The following is a 20,668-nucleotide window of genomic DNA, read 5'->3' on the forward strand; positions in this document are numbered from 1 at the left end:
TTGGTGTTACATATCACCTGTAAAACATTTTATACCAATTTTCTTTAAGTATTTGACTATTAGTATACTTTGGTATTCTAGATCATACTAGCTCCCATTGTCACATTAGTCTCAATATTTTGCATCCATTTGATCATACATGGCTTAACCTGTTCCATTTCTGTCTCATACCTTAATAACAATTTGTATATTTGACCCTGTAAGTGTGGTTTGTCTTGGATTACTAAATTTTCAAACTCTGGTATTGGAGCCTCTAGATTTAACGGTTGCTGAAACTCTGCTTTAAATCTAGATATTAGTTGGTTGTACTCTAACCATTGAATTTCTACTCCTTCTTTCTTTATTGTTTGTATATCCTTGAACTTGCCGGTCTTTGATATTAAGTCTTTGTACTGGAGACAAGTCAGCCTTTTCTGTTGAGCTTTCCCAAAATATGCCTCAATTGGCGATTTCAATATTGATGGTGCTGGGGATAGTCTCTTATTATATCTAGACCATACCCCCAGACATATTCTTGAGGATTTATATGTCCACATGGAGATATCGGCCTCTGGATTGGACCCAGACCTGGTCGCATCCATGGCCACAATAGGGCTCTCACAGTTTGTTGCCGGTCTTTCCCATAAAGCAGGCCACACTGTGGACTTGAGGCAACCAGGCAAGTGACATTCAAAGGTGGTTAGAGGTGGAGCTGATAGCAGCTAATGCAGTGCCTTGGGCAGACTATGCCCTGAGGCCCAATTGTGGATTCCCCATCCTCCCCCCAGAGGCAGAGGGCAGATTTTCACTTGCCCATAGAGACTTATGGATCAAGAAAACTCTGCAGGACCCAAAGCCTCCAAAAACTCTTTAGATGAGATATCGGATGACAGGCACAACTGGAGGTCAGCTACCATCAATGAGATTGCTCCCCAACACCCTCTCTCCATCAGCTCTAAGCTGGCCCCTTGATACACAGAGGAGCTACATAAAAAGAATTGGGAGCTGAAATCACTAGAATGAAGTTGTAGGCAAACTTGCAATGAAGTGGCAAGAACATCTTATTTTATCTATCTATTTATTTACTTACTTACTTTATATGTATTTATATAATTTATTCTTTGATGAATAAATTAAATAGCAGATGAAAAATATTTTTGCACATTAAATGAATGGAAAAGATAAATGTTCAAAATCATATCAAACTTTTTATTTGCCTATCAACAATTGTAACAGAATGATATTTTGTACCCAGGGTGCATGTTCGTAAGTGAAATGGTAAACTTGTGTCTTTAAATAAAGGCAAATGTTTATAACCATTTCCTTTATATACATGCTCATTTTTCCATGCTCTTGTGATCTGGCAGTTAGCCCTCTTTCTTCATCTGTGCTGTGAGTCTGTGGTTGGAAAGATTTATCATCTGCTTCTCTTGTCTGAATATTTAATATTTACGTCAGCACATTGGTTAAGACTTTGTAACAGGCTGTGAATGAAAATCAGACTTGGATGGACACAGTTTCAACCATTTGGATTTGAATGGACTCCTAAATTGTGACCAAAGTTTGTATCTGGCGATGAACCAGAATTTCTGATGGATTGAAACTACAGAGAGCTACTGTTACAGCTCATGTTTTTTAAAGGTAAGGTTTGTGGTGGGAAATTTGTAAAAATGCTGGGAACCATATACTAATGACTTTTGTCAGATATTTCACTAATTCACACAGCAATAGAAATATCACCTCTTTAGCTACTACTTTAAAGGACTATAAAGCGGGACATTTTTCTTATGGCAAAAATTCTCTGTCAGGATTTCTGAGAATGTATTCTGAGAATGTATCTCCAATGCCCTCTTCAAAGTTTTCTCAGTACCTGGACAGGATAAAATGATGCAGGATTAGGCATAACTTTTCTAATGACTTTTATTTAGAAACTGAAATGGCTATTTGTTCATTTTGCACTTAATTTTGTAAACACACACCTCTATATCTAAACCATCTATCACTGCTAGTGACCTTTTAGTATGTTTTACCTGTCTTTCTTGTAATTACTTTATTCCAACTGGAATAAATATTAGCTTTGCATTTAAATTAAGGTTGAAATATTGTCTGGAGTTTTAAAATAAGTTAGAACATTTGAAGTAAGACTAGTGCTTTGAAATTATTACTTGCCCTCCACCTGAATAGCCCAAAGAAATTGTTTAATTGGGGGAGGGGGCACATATTGTTTCTTTACTGAAATCAAAACAGAGGAAATTGTCTATTGGAATGTTCCCAGGCTGAATGTCTTTTCACAGGGCCTAGATCTAATAAAAACCAATTAATTCATATCTTGTTTGCAGCTAATTGATTTCCAGTTATATGCAGTAGCCCCAGTCCAGCGACTCTGTCTGTTGACGCTATAAAGAGGCAAAGTTCCCTTGTATGCCAGGTCTTCCCATTCACTTCAATGATGGGGCAGCTTCACAGAGCATACCACTGTATGCAGAGTTCTTCCAACACTGGGATGAATGGTTAAGCCCAAGATGGACAAGGAGATATGTGTTTGTTCACTCTGGAGGACTAAGGCAAAACTGCTAGATATTTGTCTGTTTTATGTCCATTGAATAATTAACACCTGTTTCTTTAAAAACATAGAAATAAATGCCATACATTCTGAAGTTTTTGTAGAACCCAACCAGGATGCCTTTACCAATAAAAACACAGTTTTATTTAGTAAGATGTACTTTTTTTAATGTTATTAACCAGGGGTAGTCAAACTGCGGCCCTCCAGATGTCCGTGGACTACAATTCCCAGTAGCCCCTGCAAGCATTTGCTGGCAGGGGCTCCTGGGAATTGTAGTCCACGGACATCTGGAGGGCCGCAGTTTGACTACCCCTGTTATAAACTCTCGGGATTGCCAAGAGATGGACATGACTGAATGGCTGACAACAGCAACGATGTTCTAAACACTCTCCCCGAACTTCCTGATTTTCCGGAATAAAACAGTAGCAATTAAGATGGGGGCAGTTATTTTGGGGTGGTAACAAGACTATTTATATCCTAGAATGAATGATCCACCAAGGTGAAACTTGCTCACCTTTATTAACCAAATACCTTGCTGATGTTTTCAGTTGGAAATGCAGCTAACATTTAAAAAATAGAAATATTTGCACTTGAGCACTGAGCTCTTGGATGCCTATACCTATGGCTAGAGACACAGGTCAGGTTCTAATTATGCTTGGCAGCTTTTGCATTATTTGCCATTCCCACAGTATGGTGGTTGCAATGCTATTGAAACTTATAGTACCATTCTAGGCAGTACTACACCCTTCGAAGTTCATTGAAATAGGCTTAGGATGTCACTGCCTTTTGAGAGGAAGTCTCTTAATTAGTGGGGCAAAACATGGCTAGGATCCAGGCAGCTACATGAAATAACGGGCTGGGGTAAAGAGAAGCAGGTGGAAGAGAAATACCCTCACTCCCTGGTTCCATGTGCAAATTTAAACAAAATCTGGGGGGGGGGACTGAGATTTGGAAGACAGTGGCCATTTCCAAACAGATTGTTTGTTCACAGTCAATGCTGTTGGAAAAGGTCCCCCCTCCTCATTCCCAAAGCATCACGGTTTATTCACACACTTCATGGTGATTCTCTGGGTTTTCTCTCATCTTTCCTAAACCTACTTTGCTCCAAATCTGGGGGAAATGTTGCAACAAAGTCTGTTGCATATATGAAGTAGAGTTGCCAGATGCTCTTGGCAACTTACGGGAGGCTTTAGCAGTGACATAATGTTGCTAGTAATGTACTGACGTCACTCCACATGCCCCTGGAAGTGATGGCAGCACATCTCCAGGGGATGCCAGAGATGCCCTAGCTTTTGCTCTAGTATATGATTAGACCACAGTTTTGCCCAAATTCCAAAGTGCCCCCAGGCACTTCAATTTCTCGCTATTTTAATCACCACTGGCCAGCTAAGCTGTGGTGGAACACCCCCCCCCCCACCACCATCAGCAAGGGCTTGACAAGCCCAGTGGGCAGGACAGTTAAGATTTTCTTGACCCTGTCCACATGGCTACTATTTTTCCCAGCACACCCATTTCCTCCCCCTGCCATGGGGGAACTTTTTAAAAGCCAGCACTTAATATTGTTATATCATATAATGTTATAACAATATGTGTAGAGGGTTGAATTCCCTAGCTGAATTCCCAGCTTCAGCTGCACATTTCCACAAATTAAATCTCTGTGAAGAGGACAAGACATTTTTCTTCAGGCATCTTGGCAACACTATATACATCCAGGCCTGGAGATTTACAACACACAATTGTTTTTAAATTTTAATTGTTGTTTTATGTCTGATGCTTTACTCTGGATTTAGTTAGAATTTTAAAATATTTGCTTATACGGTATTGCTACTACGAGCATCTTGCACCAATGGAAGTTTCCCTTTGTCAGCGTAAAATTCCTTAACTAGTGAAAAGGACCATCCATTTCCTCTTTTCTTTTCATTCATACTATGAGGTGGATCCTACCCATCTCCTACCACTTCACTAAGCAAAGTTTATTTATGTCTTTCTATATTATAATATATATTTATAGCCTGCATTTCCTTCTGGATCAAGTTTGAAGCCTTCCATTAGAAGAACAGCCACATAAGTCCCAGGAAAGTTCCTTAGCCTGGAGGAAAATCTACTTAGTGGATGTATTCGTTAAATCTGCCCTATTATCTCAGAACCAAATGACACGTTCCCTTTCTTCCACATAATTTCCCGTGCCTTCGCGTGTTGCTTGCAGCCATATATCAGCTTCAGGGAAGTCTAAAACTGGGCCTGGAACAGCACCACATGGGAGGAAGGGCTCCTGCCTCCCTTTCCCCCCAAACAGTTTTCTTGTGCAATAGCTGTGCTGGTGGGAGTTATTTTGCTGATTTTGCTGCTCTACATGGTATATACAAAGCAAAAATTAAAAAAAAATCAGTAAAATAACTCTCACAAGCCTGTTCCAAGCCTGTTTGGGCTGTCCTTTTTTTCTTTTCAACACTGTTCCCTGCAGCTGGTATGTGGCTGTGGGGAACATTTGAAGCACATGAAAACATGTGTAAAAGTAACATGCAGTTTGTGTCTTATTATGTGCTTCCGATGTTACAATTTCTTGTGATTCTTTGAAGAGCTGAGAGCCAGGAAAACAAGACAAATCAGTAAGTGAGAAAAACTCTTCTTTCATACTTCCTTTTATAAACTGAGAAATGCAGCTATTTCCAAAGCAACACTGTTTACATTTCTGAACTAGCAAAATACTCAAATATCAGAGATAAGTAATGCAAAAGCAACTGTTGAAACATTTGGCTGAAATCTAAGAAGGAACTTTGTTTGACATATTAGAAAAATAACTGGGCAAATGTATTCTTTGGATCAGTTCCTAGGCTATGGAATAAGTTTGATGTAGACCTCAGAGAAAGGAGAGACAAAAATGTATTATTAGTTTAAGTTTGTATATCCTGACTATCAACTCATAGTGCTCTTGAAGCAAGAAAACAATTTGTTAGTATTGGGTAGGGGTAGTTCTGGTGCTACTCATAATATTTAGTGCAATTTATTTTTAGTGTTTTTATTTGCTATATTAAACAGCACCTTGAATAACTGAAGGATTCTGGTATGTGGTGAGCTTTTATCAGGGTGCTGGCTCTCCTCTCACTGTGCAATTACCCATTGCTAAAATGTAAGAATTCAAGATTATGCCAGACATTATTCTTCATTTCTCATCTCAGAGGGTAACAGGCACCAGGGGATAGTCAAATATCTTAACTTAAAAGGTTTGTCACTACAGAACACTATAAGAAGAGCTATGGTCAGGTCTGTGGTCCATCTAGTCTAGCATCCTGTCTCACTCAGTAACCAGGAGAGCCAACAAACAGGACATAAAAGCCAAGACTTCCTGACATGGTAATTCCATGTTTTGCAGCCACTGATGCACCTATCTGTCATGAACGTGTCTAATCCCCTTTTATAGCCCAATGGTAATGCTTGTAACCATCTCTGCCTTCTAGCTGTGAATTCTGTCATTTAATTACTCATCAAGTAAAGAAATATGTTGTTGGGTTTTTTTGCCCTGTCAACCTATTGTCTATCAAGTTCATTGGGCGACTCCAAGTGGAATTAAATACAACCATTATTTCTGCAATTGAGAGCTACAGCTGCATTTTTATCAGATCTTTGAAGGAATTCTGGGTGTCATATGGTAGGTGTATCATTGTATCCTCACAACAAATCCATAAGGGAGGTTAATATAAGCAACAGTTATTGGCCCATAGATAGCCAACAGTTTCAAGTATCAAGATTCATGATTCCATAAGGGGTGGCGTTCAGAAAGCACTATGCATCTATAATTAGATACATACATGTTTAAATGGAGAAGTATGAATTAAAAAAATTAGTGGGCATCATGAGACCTTTAAAACATGGGAAAACGGGATTGGTTGCCTGGATTGATTGACAGGTGGAAGAGAGTTGCGTATAAAGCATATTGCTCTCTTCCTCCATTACCAGCAGAACTTGTGGAGAATGAGAAGTGCAAAAAGTCAGCAGTCAAGAGCGAGACAGCAAAAAGATGAGGACTGGCTGGGAGGCACGATAATATTTAGCGCTACACCATTCAGCTGGCATAACGCTATTTTTACTGATATGCGGAAATGTCCCATGTGTTTGAGATTGTTGTCAGACATTCAGTCGAGTCCAAATCTTGGTAATCCCATAGCAGGAAAATATGATAGATCTAACTAATATACATTTGGTGGTCAGGCTTATATCCTTGCTTTCCCGTGTTCGGTTCAAGCTCATAATTGCAGAGTGACCCAGAGCAATTCAGCATTTTATTTCCATACTGCAATCACCACTCACATTATTTTGTGATCCAAGAAAAATGAATTCTTGAACACATTTGATCTCTTCACCATCAATTGTTATTGTAACATGTCTGTTTTTTGCAGTGGGCACTATTTTTGTCGTTTTAGAGTTTCAGACTGAAAACCAATGAATAATTATCATGACTCGACTCAGGAAAAACAGCTAATGACGTGAATGTATTCATATATTTTAAAGTAGTCAGTACATGAGAATGCTCATTTTAGTATATGCGAATTAAGATAATTGTTTGCTCCTTTTAAAAAAGAAATGGGACCTATTATATCTGAAATATTGCAATGTCACACACTATTTCTTATATGACTGTGATTGTTGAAACTAGTCCTTTCCATTTCAGTTGTACAAGCAATAAATATTGTTCATCAGTAGCTCTTAACACTGCTGGTAATTGGCAATCACTGTGTATATTCAACACATCTAGTAGTTCTGTTTTGCAGGCAAATAGTAACTGATTAGTCTGTAGGATTAGGCCTGTTTGCACAACAGAGTAAGCAAAGCTAGGCCATTGAGAGTCATTCACGGTACACAGCAAGTCCATTGAAAGGCAACACACAAAAAGCTATTGTGAGGGAGCTGCCTTTATGTGTTTTATTACCGATTTAGAAGCTTGCGCAAGGCAGATGACATACTGTATGATATATGGCTCCTTTGGTTAGTTATGTGGTTTTTAGTGTTTAGTTAAATAGTAGCAGTAAAGATTTACCTTAACTGTACCAACTGATTGCAGCATTATCCTTTTGACTGGCATGGTGAGAGAGCATGAAATAAAGAGCTTGCCTGGATCTCTATTCATTCTAACAATTGTTTCCCAGATATTGTGGCTTGTAACCATCTTCCTGGTGGTGATATGGTTCTTACGTGGATCTGGCATATTTCAGAAGTATGCTTTCTTTCTGTTGTCATGCGGCAGCAGCTTGGAAGCTAGCTGGGCTCTTATTTGAAGACTTGAAAACTAAGAAATATTCAGAGCAAAAGACTCACAGACTGAGGATACAGTTGAATTTCTTCCTGCCAAAAACAAACAGAAGGTAGGAACATGAGACTTAAAAATCCTATAGAGTTCTATTTAGCAATCATTGGTATCTTCCTGCTGCAAAGTAAATGAAGGGACCAAAATATGGCAACATTTCAGATTTCAGCAGAGTGGGAAAGGGGAATAAGGCAAAAGTTTCTAGCAAGGGAATATACTAGTTCTGTGGATCTTTTTCTTGGGAATGCAAATGGGAATACAGTGGAAGGTACCAGCAATGTGTGTTTCATTGGTTAAACACACCACCTGAATTATGCTAGAAAAATAGTCTGTTGAGTGTCTTGTGAAGTTTGCTATTAAAAGTCAATGCTCTTGGGAATTTAATTTTATTCACTTCCCACTTCCTAGTTTGTAACACACTGCTGCATTCTGCACTAGCAGAAAGCTCTTGAGAGTGTAAAATAGGCATGAATTTTCTTTGCTTTCTTTCTGCGGCCACTTGCAAACTTGTAGAACATATTGCTATTTTTGTTTAAGTTTCTGCACCATTCAACTGGAAAACTAAAAGAAGTTTAGAATTGTTTTATAGATTAAAACAGTGATATGATTTACAGTTTACCTTTTGCTGTCAACCATAATTTGTCAAACCTAAGAAGAGTTTGTTTTAAAGTATCTGAACATAAACATTTCTGAGTTTTGCACCATGAGATGTATGATGGAAAGATCACTGCTTACATGAGCATAGATTACAATGTTTCTGATGCTAGTAGGAATGTATCTGTGGATCAGCAAAGCATGTATGAATGAAGTATTTTGCACATTATGGTAACAAATTGTCAATAGCAATAGATACAAATTAAATCTCTTAAAGTTTCATAAATAACTAGACTTGTTTTTCTTTAACCATGGATATGTGGGGTGATGCATAGACTGCAAGAGTTACAGTGGACCATGGCTGACAGTGCAGGCATAAACAGAATCCTAATCAGGTCTATTCTATGGGGTATACACCAAGGAAAGCATTATTATGTTTGCACTGTAAGATTATGTGCTATAATCCTGGAAATTCAAGCTTTATCTCATAGCCCCTAAATCATTACATGAAGCTTTATTAGGCATCACTAGCCTAATAAAGACTCTAACACTGATCTTAGTTTGGTGTATCCAGGCCACAGCTTTTTAATTAAGCAAACCAGGAGTGCTGCATTGGCATGGGGGGGGGGGGGCTGTGGCAGTGGTCAGCTGACCACACCTTCCCCATTTACTGATCCCAGTGGCCCCCAAAGGAAATACCTCCCCATCTCCCAGCTAGGAGCATGGGCTCCTTTGCCACCAGGATCCCTGTAAGGGAAGTATACCCACCCCAAGGTATCTCTGATGGCACACACCACCATCGATCCAACTTGAGCCACCTGGCTGTATAAGCCTGGCACCGTCTCCATGGGTCAGAATGCTCATACCCAGCCACCTCTTAGGAGGCCCCAAAACCTGGGAGTCCGGGACACAGGCCAGACCTCCCTCCAAAACACAGGCTCCCCCTCTGCCATCCCACCATGTTGTGACAAATATTTCATAACACAGATCAGTAATAAAACCCTCATAATATTACAATCATGACCAAGTTGGTCAAACATTAACATAATTCCGGGGTGGACGAGCGGGCAGGAAGAACAGTCTTTTGTAGCAGTCTAGATGAAAGAGGCTGGGCTTGGGCACATGGTGCTATATAGACCGGGCCTTTCGCCCCTTCTCCTTGCCTGATGCACTTACATCAGGCCACTTCTGGCGCGCTTGCTGCACATCCCTATCCCGTTCTTTTTTCTTCGGCCTGTGCCACTGCCCATCAATTGGCGGCTCTGGTAAGTCAGGGCTTTTATTTGTTATTACAGCCTTGCTCAAGCTTAGTTTCACTAAATGTTCATTTTCTGAGTTAGTGAATTAGGAGTAATGGGTAGAAGGTGGGGGAGGTAGGGTCTTATAAGTGCATCTTATAGGGATAATCAGCATCTCCAACTATAGTTCTTCAGCCACAATCCCTGGTAGGCAAGATTCTAGGATTTACTAGAACTCTGTCTTAATCACATAATTTGGGGTGAATGCTAGAGTATCACCTTGTGTGATATGATCACTTTCAGGATGTGCTAAAAACAATGTTGTCATGTCAGGGACCCTAGTCACTCCCCCCCCCCCTTTTCCACCCTCTTATCACCTAGCTGGATATTTGTGGGAGATCTTCCATAACCAGCAGGTAATGAGACAACTGTATTGGGGGTGGGCATCACCCAACTTTCACTATGTGCAGTAGTCTGTTAGCCTGTCCTGCCACATATTTTAGTTTTTGCATACCTCCCTTCAGCACTCAGATTCCCCCCTCCCCCATGTGCGTCAGAGAAGATACTGATTGACAGCTTCTCATAGGTATGGAAATATAGAAGACATAGCTGGCTGATCAGCTGAATGCATAGTTAATCAATTATACTTTCCTTATTAGGTTGGCAGCCCTACTTTCTTCTCCTCTACACTATTTGAATCTAATTTTGGTGCTGTTAGTGAACCAACTGAAATTACAGTCATTACATGTCAGTAATTAGGCTTAAATTCAGATTAGGCTTATTACATTTCCCTTGCCTAGTCGTTTCTGCACCTTAATATACAATGGCATTGATTTGCAAATAAGTTCCGATGCCATGTTTATATAACTTGCCTTGACTCCTCTAAATCACTGGGTTCATTAAGTGCTGCCTCCTTCATTCTGGAATGTTGCCACCAATGCGTAGAGTCCATTCAAAATATACAGCATGGTTTATGGTGGTGACTCACAATTTCTGTTTAAGTATACAAACTTTCAATTTGAAGTCTATCAAAATGAGTTTGTATATGAGGTTAATTCAGAGATTAGTAAAATAGTATGAGTTTTATCATACTTTAATTCAGGCTGAGTTTTCATGGGATTTATTTCACTTCTGTTTACAGAATGTGAATTTATCTTCATACAATTTGACAAGGACGGCTGCTATCTGACATGCATGGTGCTAATACGGGAAGTATTTTTTTATGATACCCAATGAAGTGTTTCTTCCAAGAGGGGTACGTTGGAGGTGGATGCTATGTTCTTTTCCTGTTACAATTCTATGGGGGTCATGAGAGTTAAGTAGCTGGTTGATTTCTATCAAATGTTTCCATTTTCTTCATAGAAGAGTTTTCTGTGCAACAAATGGAATATGCTTCTACCAGACCATTAAGGTATGGTGGACTAAGCAATCTAAGTTCAAAACCATACTCAAATTGGGGAAGTCATTATATATCAACCAAATCTGCTTCTCAATGTTACTGGGAGAGCAAAATGGGATGACCTACATTATACAGAAAACCAATATGAATAAACCTCATTAGGGATGCCTAATCAGCATAAGCAGAATGTACATCTCTGGAAAACTATGGTGGTCCACGGACTGATGACATGGGTCGAAAGACCCATTCAGGCTTTGCTGAAGAGTTAGCTGCCATAAATGTGGGCTATGTAGATGTGGGCTTGCGACCACAAGACGAAATTAGATTAGGTCTAATATATACAGTGCCACAAACTTTGTTAGACTGAATAATTTTAAAAGGGGTAGATCAATTGCTTTTACACTAAAAAATTATGCTTATTTATATTTCAGTATTAATGACCCATAGCAACTTTATGCTTAGATGCTATGAATATACACCAGAATTTCCTGCAATGCATTAGAAAACATGCAACGTCATAGTGAGTAAGAAAAGCACAGTGCTTCAGTATCCCTAACAACAACAAATATAGAAGATTCTGCAATCTACACCTATAAAATGCAGAAGTGATAACAGACAGAGCTTTATGGCAACATCTCTTTTGAAAACACCTGGCACACCTCACTCAGAAAACATTATGAATGAACCTTAAGCAATACTCATAGCCGAAGTGAAGCAGCATTTATTTATTTAGCGCATTTTCATTTCACTCCTTTTTTGAGGAGCTCAAGGCAGGTTACACCATTCATTATATGCTACTAACAGTAAAAAAAATAGTTGGAAATATATCTCTTAGTTAACCAATTTATCTAGTTAATTACTTATTTGATTTTGTTATTCTTCAAATACAGTTAAGGAAACTGGGGGAGCTTCTTATTGATTTAATGCAATTACTTATACATTTCTGTAACTGAAGAACATAAACAATTGTTGATTTTGTATGAGATTTGATTAGCCAATTGAAGCAGAGTCTCATCTACTTCCTTGAGCAATAAAGATATACAGATAATTCAGGAAACTATCAGAAGGAGAATCAAAATGAAATATGCAAAAAGGACAACACTGGGAAGTGGTGTGCACCTAAATGTCTACTGCTAAAGACACTAGAGCTGGAATAGTTTAATCAGTGAGGTCCTTCAACAAGTTGGGACAAACAAGAGACTTCACTGCTTAGATAAACAATAAGTACTTATTCCTTATGCCATCATGACAATTTTAGTTGTTGCACATTTTCTGTCTACCAGGCCCTGTTCAGGATTGCCAGTGTGCATTTGGGTTTGGAAATCCCTGGATATTTGAGAACACAACCTGGAAAGGGTGGAATTTAGGGAAGGAAGTGAGTCCATCAAGGATGTGGTACCAGAGTGTGAAACACGGTCTAGACCAGTCTATCATAAAACCACTGTCTAATAGTGATCCAAAATAAGAAAATCCCTTGGTGATTAGTTGTGTTGATTGAATAAAATCTTCTGAATCAGGTGGTTTTCCCCACCGAAGTCAATAGGCTTAGTGCCTCTAAATGTGAAGAGATCTTCCATAACTCCTCAGTAACCATGGCTAGTAACCACTGGTGGGATTGTCGGCAGAGTAATTAACACAGCAACAAGGCACAATCTGATTAGACATTTATTCATGAATTTTCTTTGCTATCAAGTATGGTAATTCAGGGACAGAAATAGCTTCCTAACTACACCTCTAGCTGAGAGGGAGGCTAAGGCTGAGTGTGGCACTTCGGAGAAGAGGGGGGAAATTGCCCTAAGAGTAGCAATCCGGAGACAGACACTATGGAGAATGACACGATCGTATCTAATTATCTTCTTGCAGGGTATTCTTTCTTCTTCTTCTTCTTTGTACACCAGATATTGTCTTTTCAACACTATCCTCCATGAATCTATCCAATCCCCGTTTAAAGCTGTTCATGCTTTTGGCCATCAATACATTCTCTGACAGCGAATTTCAAATTTAATCACTCTCTGTGTAAAGAAGTAAAAGAACTGTAAAATGTAACAACTGTTAGATTTTAGTTTCCAGATCATATTAGTGATGCAGTTTGTGAGGACAATATGAAAAGTATTTGGTTCTCAGGAAAAAGCAGCCGTTTATTTATTAGGTGAATTACTTGTTTTAAGCCTTTCTGCAGTGCAGTATCTTTCTGCAGTTTTTTATCCAAAGAGCAGGCACAGGGACTGCCTGGCTTCAAATAGAACATTTTCCCTCTGCAACTTCATTAATTGCTGGTGGTGTGTGTGTTACCCAAACATGTATATGTGTTATCAGAGCCTTAACAAGCAAAGGCTGTATCTGAACAAGCTCAACCTCTTGCCCCTAGCCTCTTGCTGGCATGTGTTTGGGGTACATCAATACTTTAATATCTTAGCCTGTGTATAACAAAGTCCACATTCAAATCAACACTCACACTCACAAAAATGAGAGGGGAAAATATGGGTTTTTATGTTATAAAGGCAGGAGAAACCAAATTAATTTATGCAAAAAGCAGAACAAAATGAAAGTTACAGGGTGAAAAAGCCCCAAACAACAAATAAAGCACAAAAACCATTCCCTAGAGAACCTGCCAGTCTAAAAGAGGGAATAAGCCTATAAAAAGAAAGAGACATAGCAGCCTGTTCTCAAAGAGAAATGGGGGGTTGGGGGAGGAATGTTCTGAACAGTGAAGAAGCAGCAACTGACCAAGTAGGGGAGGGAAGTGCAGTGCAAGCTCCATGGAGTGAAGAGCTGAGGTCAGAGAGATGAGGAGCCAGCCATTAGGCTGGGTTAACAGGATAAGTCCAAAACAAAATTGAGGCTGAAGGGGGAACTTTTTATACCTTTTTGCCTGGGATTGGGAAGTGAAGGGCTGTTGGCCCTGAAACATAAAAATCCAATCTTTTGAAGATTAGCGATCCTGAAATGAAAGCCTTTGTCTAGATGGCTAAGAGAGGAGTTTTCCCTTTGTGCAAGAGAAGTTTTTAAAATGTTCTTTTGGAGAGACTGGGAAATTAGGCCTATGGCAGAGTAATTTTTGTGATTAAAGATGGACTGGAAACTTCCTGTCTGGTTGTTTAGATACTGAGTAAATTGCTGGAACTGGCTTGTTTCTTATTGTTTTGGAAATCTGGATCATTAGTTAGGATCAAATTATCTTGAAGGATGCTCTGAGGTCTTGGGAAAATGGCCTTTGATTGAATCCCTCTTAAGGTGGATGTTTGCATGATAGACGCCCTGCATACCATCCCTTCTTTGTAATAACTTTGGCTTAAGCTTTTAATATCGCTTTAATTCAGGTTCTTTCTATCCATTCTAGGCCTGCATTGAGGGGCAAACATGCACAAAAATGGGGAAAGGCTGTGGCAAAAATGTGGATCCCCTGGGGTTGAGAGTCTCAGGGACATCAGGTGGGGTGGGAAAGAGATTGCTGATAGTTTTTCCACTAGAAGTCAGCAATTGGCAACACTTGGTTGAGCTTGGTCAGATACAGCCTGCACCTATATGTTTAACCCCTGACCTTTTGTCTCTGTTTCTTGTTGAAAGGGACTGTGCAGCTGGGTGCAGGTCATAGCTGATGATTCCTTGAGGAGAAGGAAAGTTTCAGCTGCCTTGAAGGAAGCAGCTGTAAATCTGATCTTGAAGTTCTTATTGATAATACCTATTCCATCCCTTCCACCAGACTTGATACTCTTGGACCGGATACAACATCCTAACCCCCCCCCCCTTTCAGGCTGAAAAAGGTACTATGGAACCTCTTCTTCAACTCTTGACCCGGGCACTTTTGTGTATGCCATCATGCTACCCCTATGCTCTTGCAGGACTGCATTATCTCACTAGAACTCAGGGGGCTTTCTAGCCTCTATAGATGCATCCCACATCTGCTTCCTGCTGAGACATCCAGAGGTGCAGCCAATCAGCTTCTATAACACCTCTTTAAACATGAAATCCTCCATCCCTTAACACACTTATGGGTCAAGGTGCTTGAAATTTGGTATTCATTCATTCATTCATTCATTCATTCATTCATTCATTCATTCAATTTATATACTGACCGCCCCGGATGCTCAGGGCGGTTTACATAAAATGTAGAAATGATTCAAGAAACAATCCATAACATATAAATAACCATAACATTAATACTACTAACTGATCATTGTAACAGTGGTAACAGTACAAACAGGTCCAAGAGCAGAATGCATAGATGGATTTCTGGGAGGGAGGAAGCAGGGGCCTTGCAGATGCCTGGTCTCAACCAAGAGCTCCCTTTTGCAGGCCCTGCGGAACTGTTTTCCTTAGAAAATCTGGGCTCAGGCTGGTTATTTAAAAATATATTTATTGGCCACTCAATTAAGCTTTAGAGAGGGCTTCCAAAATCCACTGAATCATTAAAAAGCATAAACATCAACCATTATTTATAGATTTATTATTTTTATATATAATAGATTATGTAGATAGTCTTTTATCTAGTTTCCAGCTTTGTTTCAGAAATGACCTATCTAGATGTAATATCACAAACTGAAGGGTGCTACTTCCCCCTGTGCCTAAATCCTGAATAAAACAATTAAAAATACTGATCAAAACACAGCTAACAACAACAAAAACCCAGTAAAACATCCCAGTCTCATTACACTACTCCTGGACAGAGTACTTTCTTCAAACACTTATATTATTATTTTAATTAATATTTTGCTTTGCATTTTATGCTACCAGTTGTTTTTATACTATTGTACTGATTTTGTATTTTTCAATTGCTGATTCTAGAATACTGATTATGATGCATGATAAACATTTTAATAAATATAAAAAATTATTGTTTTACTTCTCTTGGCAGATACTTTGCTTTCATTGGATGGCAAAAGACCAAGTAATTTCTGTTTTGACTGTAAAAGAAGAATCGCCCAAGCATTACCATTCAGACTAAGTCTATTGTGCTTGCATGAATCCAAGTCTTCTGGAAGTATGCAGTTTTGCTGTGAATTCATAAATGGTTCCTGCACAAGGAGCAGCTGGTCAATTCATGTCCGGGTCTCCATGTACATCTTCATGGTGTGTGTGATCCTTGCTACCATTGCTGGCAATCTAACTGTTATCATCTCAATATCACACTTCAAGCAGCTTCATACCCCTACTAATTTCCTCATTCTCTCCATGGCCACTGTGGACTTTCTCCTGGGATGTTTTGTCATGCCTTACAGTATGGTAAGATCAGTTGAGAACTGTTGGTATTTTGGAGACTTCTTCTGCAAACTCCACACCAGCATGGACATCATGCTGAGTACGGCTTCCATCTTCCATCTATCATTTATCTCTATTGACCGTTACTACGCTGTCTGTGATCCACTGAGATACAAATCAAAAATAAATACTTGCGTGATATTAATCATGATCTTCATAAGCTGGACATTCCCTGCGCTATTTGGCTTTGGGATGATCTTTCTGGAGCTAAACATGATAGGAGCAGAAGAGAAGTTCTACAAACTCATCTATTGTGTGGGAGGCTGCTTTGTATTCTTCAATGAAACTTCAGGGGTAGTGGCCTCCATGGTTTCTTTTTACATCCCTGGATTTGTCATGCTATGTGTCTATGGGAAGATATATGTTATAGCCCAAAGACAGGCCAGATCCATTAGGGATGCTATGAGCCAAATGCAAATAAGGTTTGAAGTGAGGCATCATATTTCACCCAGTGGAGAAAGAAAAGCAGCAAAGACTTTAGGTACAGTGATGGGTGTTTTCCTCATCTGCTGGTTCCCATTCTTTTTCTGCACAGCCACTGATCCCTTTATGAATTATACAACACCCCCTGTTCTCATTGATGCAATGGTTTGGTTTGGCTACTTGAATTCAACATTTAACCCCATTGTTTATGCGTTTTTTTATCTGTGGTTTCGAAGGGCGCTGAAGATGATCATATTGGGAAAGATTTTTCAGCAGGATTCGTCCAGAACACAGCTGTATATGGAGTGAAATGTGACCCTTCGTTTCTCAGTATTTTGCCAGACACCACTGTGTTCAACATGGAAGTTGAAAGTGAGATTACAGCTGTTGTGAGGTCACTTGACAGATGACCTGAGAATAGATTGCAGCATTGCTACAATGACTTGGAAGGAACCAGAGCTTGCTTTACATATATAAGCATATGGAAAATCAGAGTATAAATATTTTACATAAAATAAAAAGGGTTATTTAATAGTCATTAATCCCAGGACCGGGATTCAGGGGACTGTTCTTCAGTGGCTGTGTTCCTTTCTCTGGAACTGGACATAGAGGGCGGCAGTGAGGGGAGAATGATCACATCCCTTTCAACTCCCTTGTGTAGTTCCACAAGGGGCATTACTCTTCGCCACTTTGTTTAACATCTTCATTTACCCTCTGGCCCAGCTGCTATGGAGTTATGGGCTAGGTTGCCACCAATATGTGGATGATACCCAGCTCTATCTCCTCATAGACAGCTACCTGGATTTCCACTCAGAGACATTCACCAGATGTTTGGTAGTCATTGCTGGATGGTTAGAGCAGAGTTCCCTGAGTTGACCCCTACAAGACAGTAGCCTGGGGCTGAGCAGGAAAGGGGCAGGACAGGAAGCACATCTCCCCACCTTTACTGGGGCATGACTTAACATCTCATCCACAGCAAGGAATCTGGGGGTGATTTTGGCTGCCTCTTTATTGATCAAGACCCAGGTCACAGGAGTAGGATGCATGGCATTTTTCCACCTGTGCCAGGCATGGCTGCTAGTGCCCTACATACCTATACATGCTTGGCTACAGTGATTCATGCAACTGTCACCTCCAGATTAGATTTATTTAGCATGTGCTATGCAAGCCTATCCTTGTCCCAGACCTAGAAATTGCAGCTGGTACAGAATGTGGCTGCTAGGGTACTCACAGTACATCTTGGAGGGCCCATATCCAGCCAGTGCTTAGGCAGCTGCATTGGTTACCAGTTGCACCCCAAATCAGGTTGAGGTTTCTGACTTTAACCTTCAAGGCTATACATGGCCAGGGTCGCATATACCTGAAAAACCACTTGCACCCTTTACTTTGTAGGTGCAAATTTGTTGGAAGTCCCTGGCTTGGAAGTTCAACTGGCCTTGACTCAATGGAACAGGCTTCCTTAGGAGGTGGTGGGTTCTCCATATTTGGAAATTTTTTAACAGAGGCTAGATAACCATCTGGGAGAGGCTGATTCTGTGAAGGCAAAGGGGTGGCAGGTTACAGTAGATGAGCGATAGGGATGTGAGTGTCCTGCATAGTGCAGGGGGTTGGACTAGATGACCCATTAGGTCCCTTCCAACTCTATTATTCTACGATTATATGATTCTCTTTATAATGGAAGAAAGATTGTGGCAAAAAGTCTGAAATACTGGAGGAATTCCTGAAGGAAGAAGGATGCATCTTTGTATGTGCTTTGGCATTCCATATTCCTCAGGTAATGCTACATTAAATCCATTTTCATCAAATACTTTTAATGAAGCCATTACACCAAATTCAGCATTTTCCTAAAAGTCCTGGAATGTTGAAAAGTGTAAATAAGGTACAAACTGGCTAAAGAAATTTGAATTTACAAGCAGCTGCAGTGTGAATCCAAGAGTTATACCTGAGGATTCCTTAGGGTTGGATGGAGAATTTTGAGATATTCCTCATGCACTGGTTCCTACATTCACTGCCCCATGCAATCTAAGAAGTGCACAGAAATGCTGGAGTACACTTATTGGATTATATTTATCTGAGATGTGTTTAAACTGTTATCATACTGAGTACATTTAAATCATTTTAACAGTCTAGTACAGGGGTAGTCAAACTGCGGCCCTCCAGATGTCCATGGACCACAATTCCCATGAGCCCCTACCAGCATTTGCTGGCAGGGGCTTCTGGGAATTGTAGTCCATGGACATCTGGAGGGCCGCAGTTTGACTACCCCTGGTCTAGTATTACTGAGAAGTTGGATATGTTGCTAGGGTTATACAGTTCAACCTAGCTTTGATTGTGAAACTACAGAAGAGATTGTTATCATAGCTCCCTCCATTAAACCTGGAAAGTAATATGAAGGTTCTGGATGTTCTTAGTAAAATTTCAAATGGAAGGTACCCTGTGTAGATATTTGTGAATCCCAGGTACATTGGCTTATAACACACATATCCCAAGAGTTCCAATGTTGCATCCTGAAAATGAACAAAGGTAAGTCATTATTGCCTGGATCTGGATAGCCTGAGCTAGCTCAATCTCTTCAGATCTTGAAAGTTAAGCAAGGAAGCTAAGCAGGGTTGGCCTTGGGAGACCACCAAGGAAGACCATGGTCACTACAGAGAGGTAGGCAGGCAATGGCAAACCATCTCTAAATTGGTTGGTTGGGTTGGACGGTGTATTTGTTTTTGTAGGATGTTTTTATGTATTAGGGGTTTTATGGGTTTTTATATGTTGTTACTTGCCACGAGCCTTAGGGGAGTGGCGGGCTATAAATCGAAGCAATAAATAAATAAATATCTCATGCCTTGAAAATCCTACAGGGTTGCAATAAGTCAGCTGCAACTTGATAAAAAAATAGGTAATTATTAAAGGTAATTAAATTAAAAAGCTTCCTTCAGTCTTGATCATGTGTTTTATTCAGTAGATGAAAACTATTTTGCTACAAATATAATCTTTAAAGTAACTTTGGAGTCACCAAAAATGACTAATATGTGCATTAGCCCAGCTGTCCTCAACCCTCGGTCCGGGGACTGGTACCAGTCCATAGATCAGTCGGTACCGAGCTGCGGCTCCTACTCATCCTCCTCCCTGGCTGCTGACTCGGGGGCTGCCCTGCCACTCTGCCACCGTCTCACCTTTGGGCAGCAGGAAGTCAGGGGTGTCGGCGGGAAAGCAAGTGGAGCAGGGGCTCAGGCAGCAGCAACGTCCCTTGGCAAAAGACTACCCCCCCCCCCAGGTCTCAGTAAAATTGTCAAGGGTTGACCGGTCCCCAGTGATAAAAAGGTTGGGGACCACTGCATTAGCCAATGGCAATGAAAAGTATTTGTTGAGAAATGCAATGTGTCTGCTAGACATGACTATGGTGAAATGAAAATTATGGTTATCAGAATAACTGAGTTTACTGAGTTGCTGAAAGTCTAGGGGATCCAACATTTATAGCAGGGTCTTCGCAAATTCCTACTCTGCTGGAATATATTCCACATAATACATTTCTGATAAGGGATTGGAGGAGGAGTGTGTTTCATGGCTAAAGTGCCACTCAGCGCTTAACACCCACTCAGGGAGGCTGTCCCACCTATGAGTGCCTCCTCCTCCTCCAACCAGTATGCCTATCTGTCCAGTGGCCAGCCAATCGCCTTCCATCCCCCACCCCTGACCACCATCTCCCCCTTCCACTTCCCTCTGAGGCTCAGATTCTGCTGGTGAGTTCCCTAACAGCTGCCTACAGCCTTTCCAGATCCTGGGGGGGAAGGAGAGTTCTGCAGAGTTCTTCCATCCCCACCCCCAATCTATCACCCATTGTATTCCTGAATGCAACAGGCTTGTCCCCTAGTACTATATATTTCATTGCCCAGTTTCACATAATTTGTGACCACTGG

The 20,668-nt window shown here is 40.3% G+C and overlaps 1 protein-coding gene across 3 annotated transcripts; it reads left to right on the forward strand.

Moving 5' to 3' along the window:
• The first annotated feature begins 1,491 nt into the window (after window positions 1–1,491).
• On the forward strand, window positions 1,492–18,890 carry LOC143844885 (trace amine-associated receptor 1-like). Of its 3 annotated transcripts, XM_077352674.1 has the most exons (3): window positions 2,836–7,902; window positions 10,818–14,839; window positions 15,931–18,890. In XM_077352674.1, exon 3 carries the CDS (start codon window positions 16,059–16,061, stop codon window positions 17,064–17,066), a length of 1,008 nt encoding a protein of 335 aa, XP_077208789.1. In that variant the 5' UTR covers window positions 2,836–7,902; window positions 10,818–14,839; window positions 15,931–16,058; the 3' UTR covers window positions 17,067–18,890. The 3 variants fall into 3 exon arrangements, with proteins under 3 accessions (XP_077208780.1, XP_077208789.1, XP_077208793.1); XM_077352665.1 differs by lacking the exons at window positions 2,836–7,902; window positions 10,818–14,839 and adding an exon at window positions 1,492–1,620; XM_077352678.1 differs by lacking the exon at window positions 10,818–14,839 and having other exon boundaries at window positions 2,836–5,151.
• The last annotated feature ends 1,778 nt before the right edge of the window (window positions 18,891–20,668 follow it).

The sequence above is a fragment of the Paroedura picta genome, chromosome 1 (assembly GCF_049243985.1).
Source record: "Paroedura picta isolate Pp20150507F chromosome 1, Ppicta_v3.0, whole genome shotgun sequence".
Taxonomy (NCBI): Eukaryota; Metazoa; Chordata; class Lepidosauria; order Squamata; family Gekkonidae; genus Paroedura; species Paroedura picta.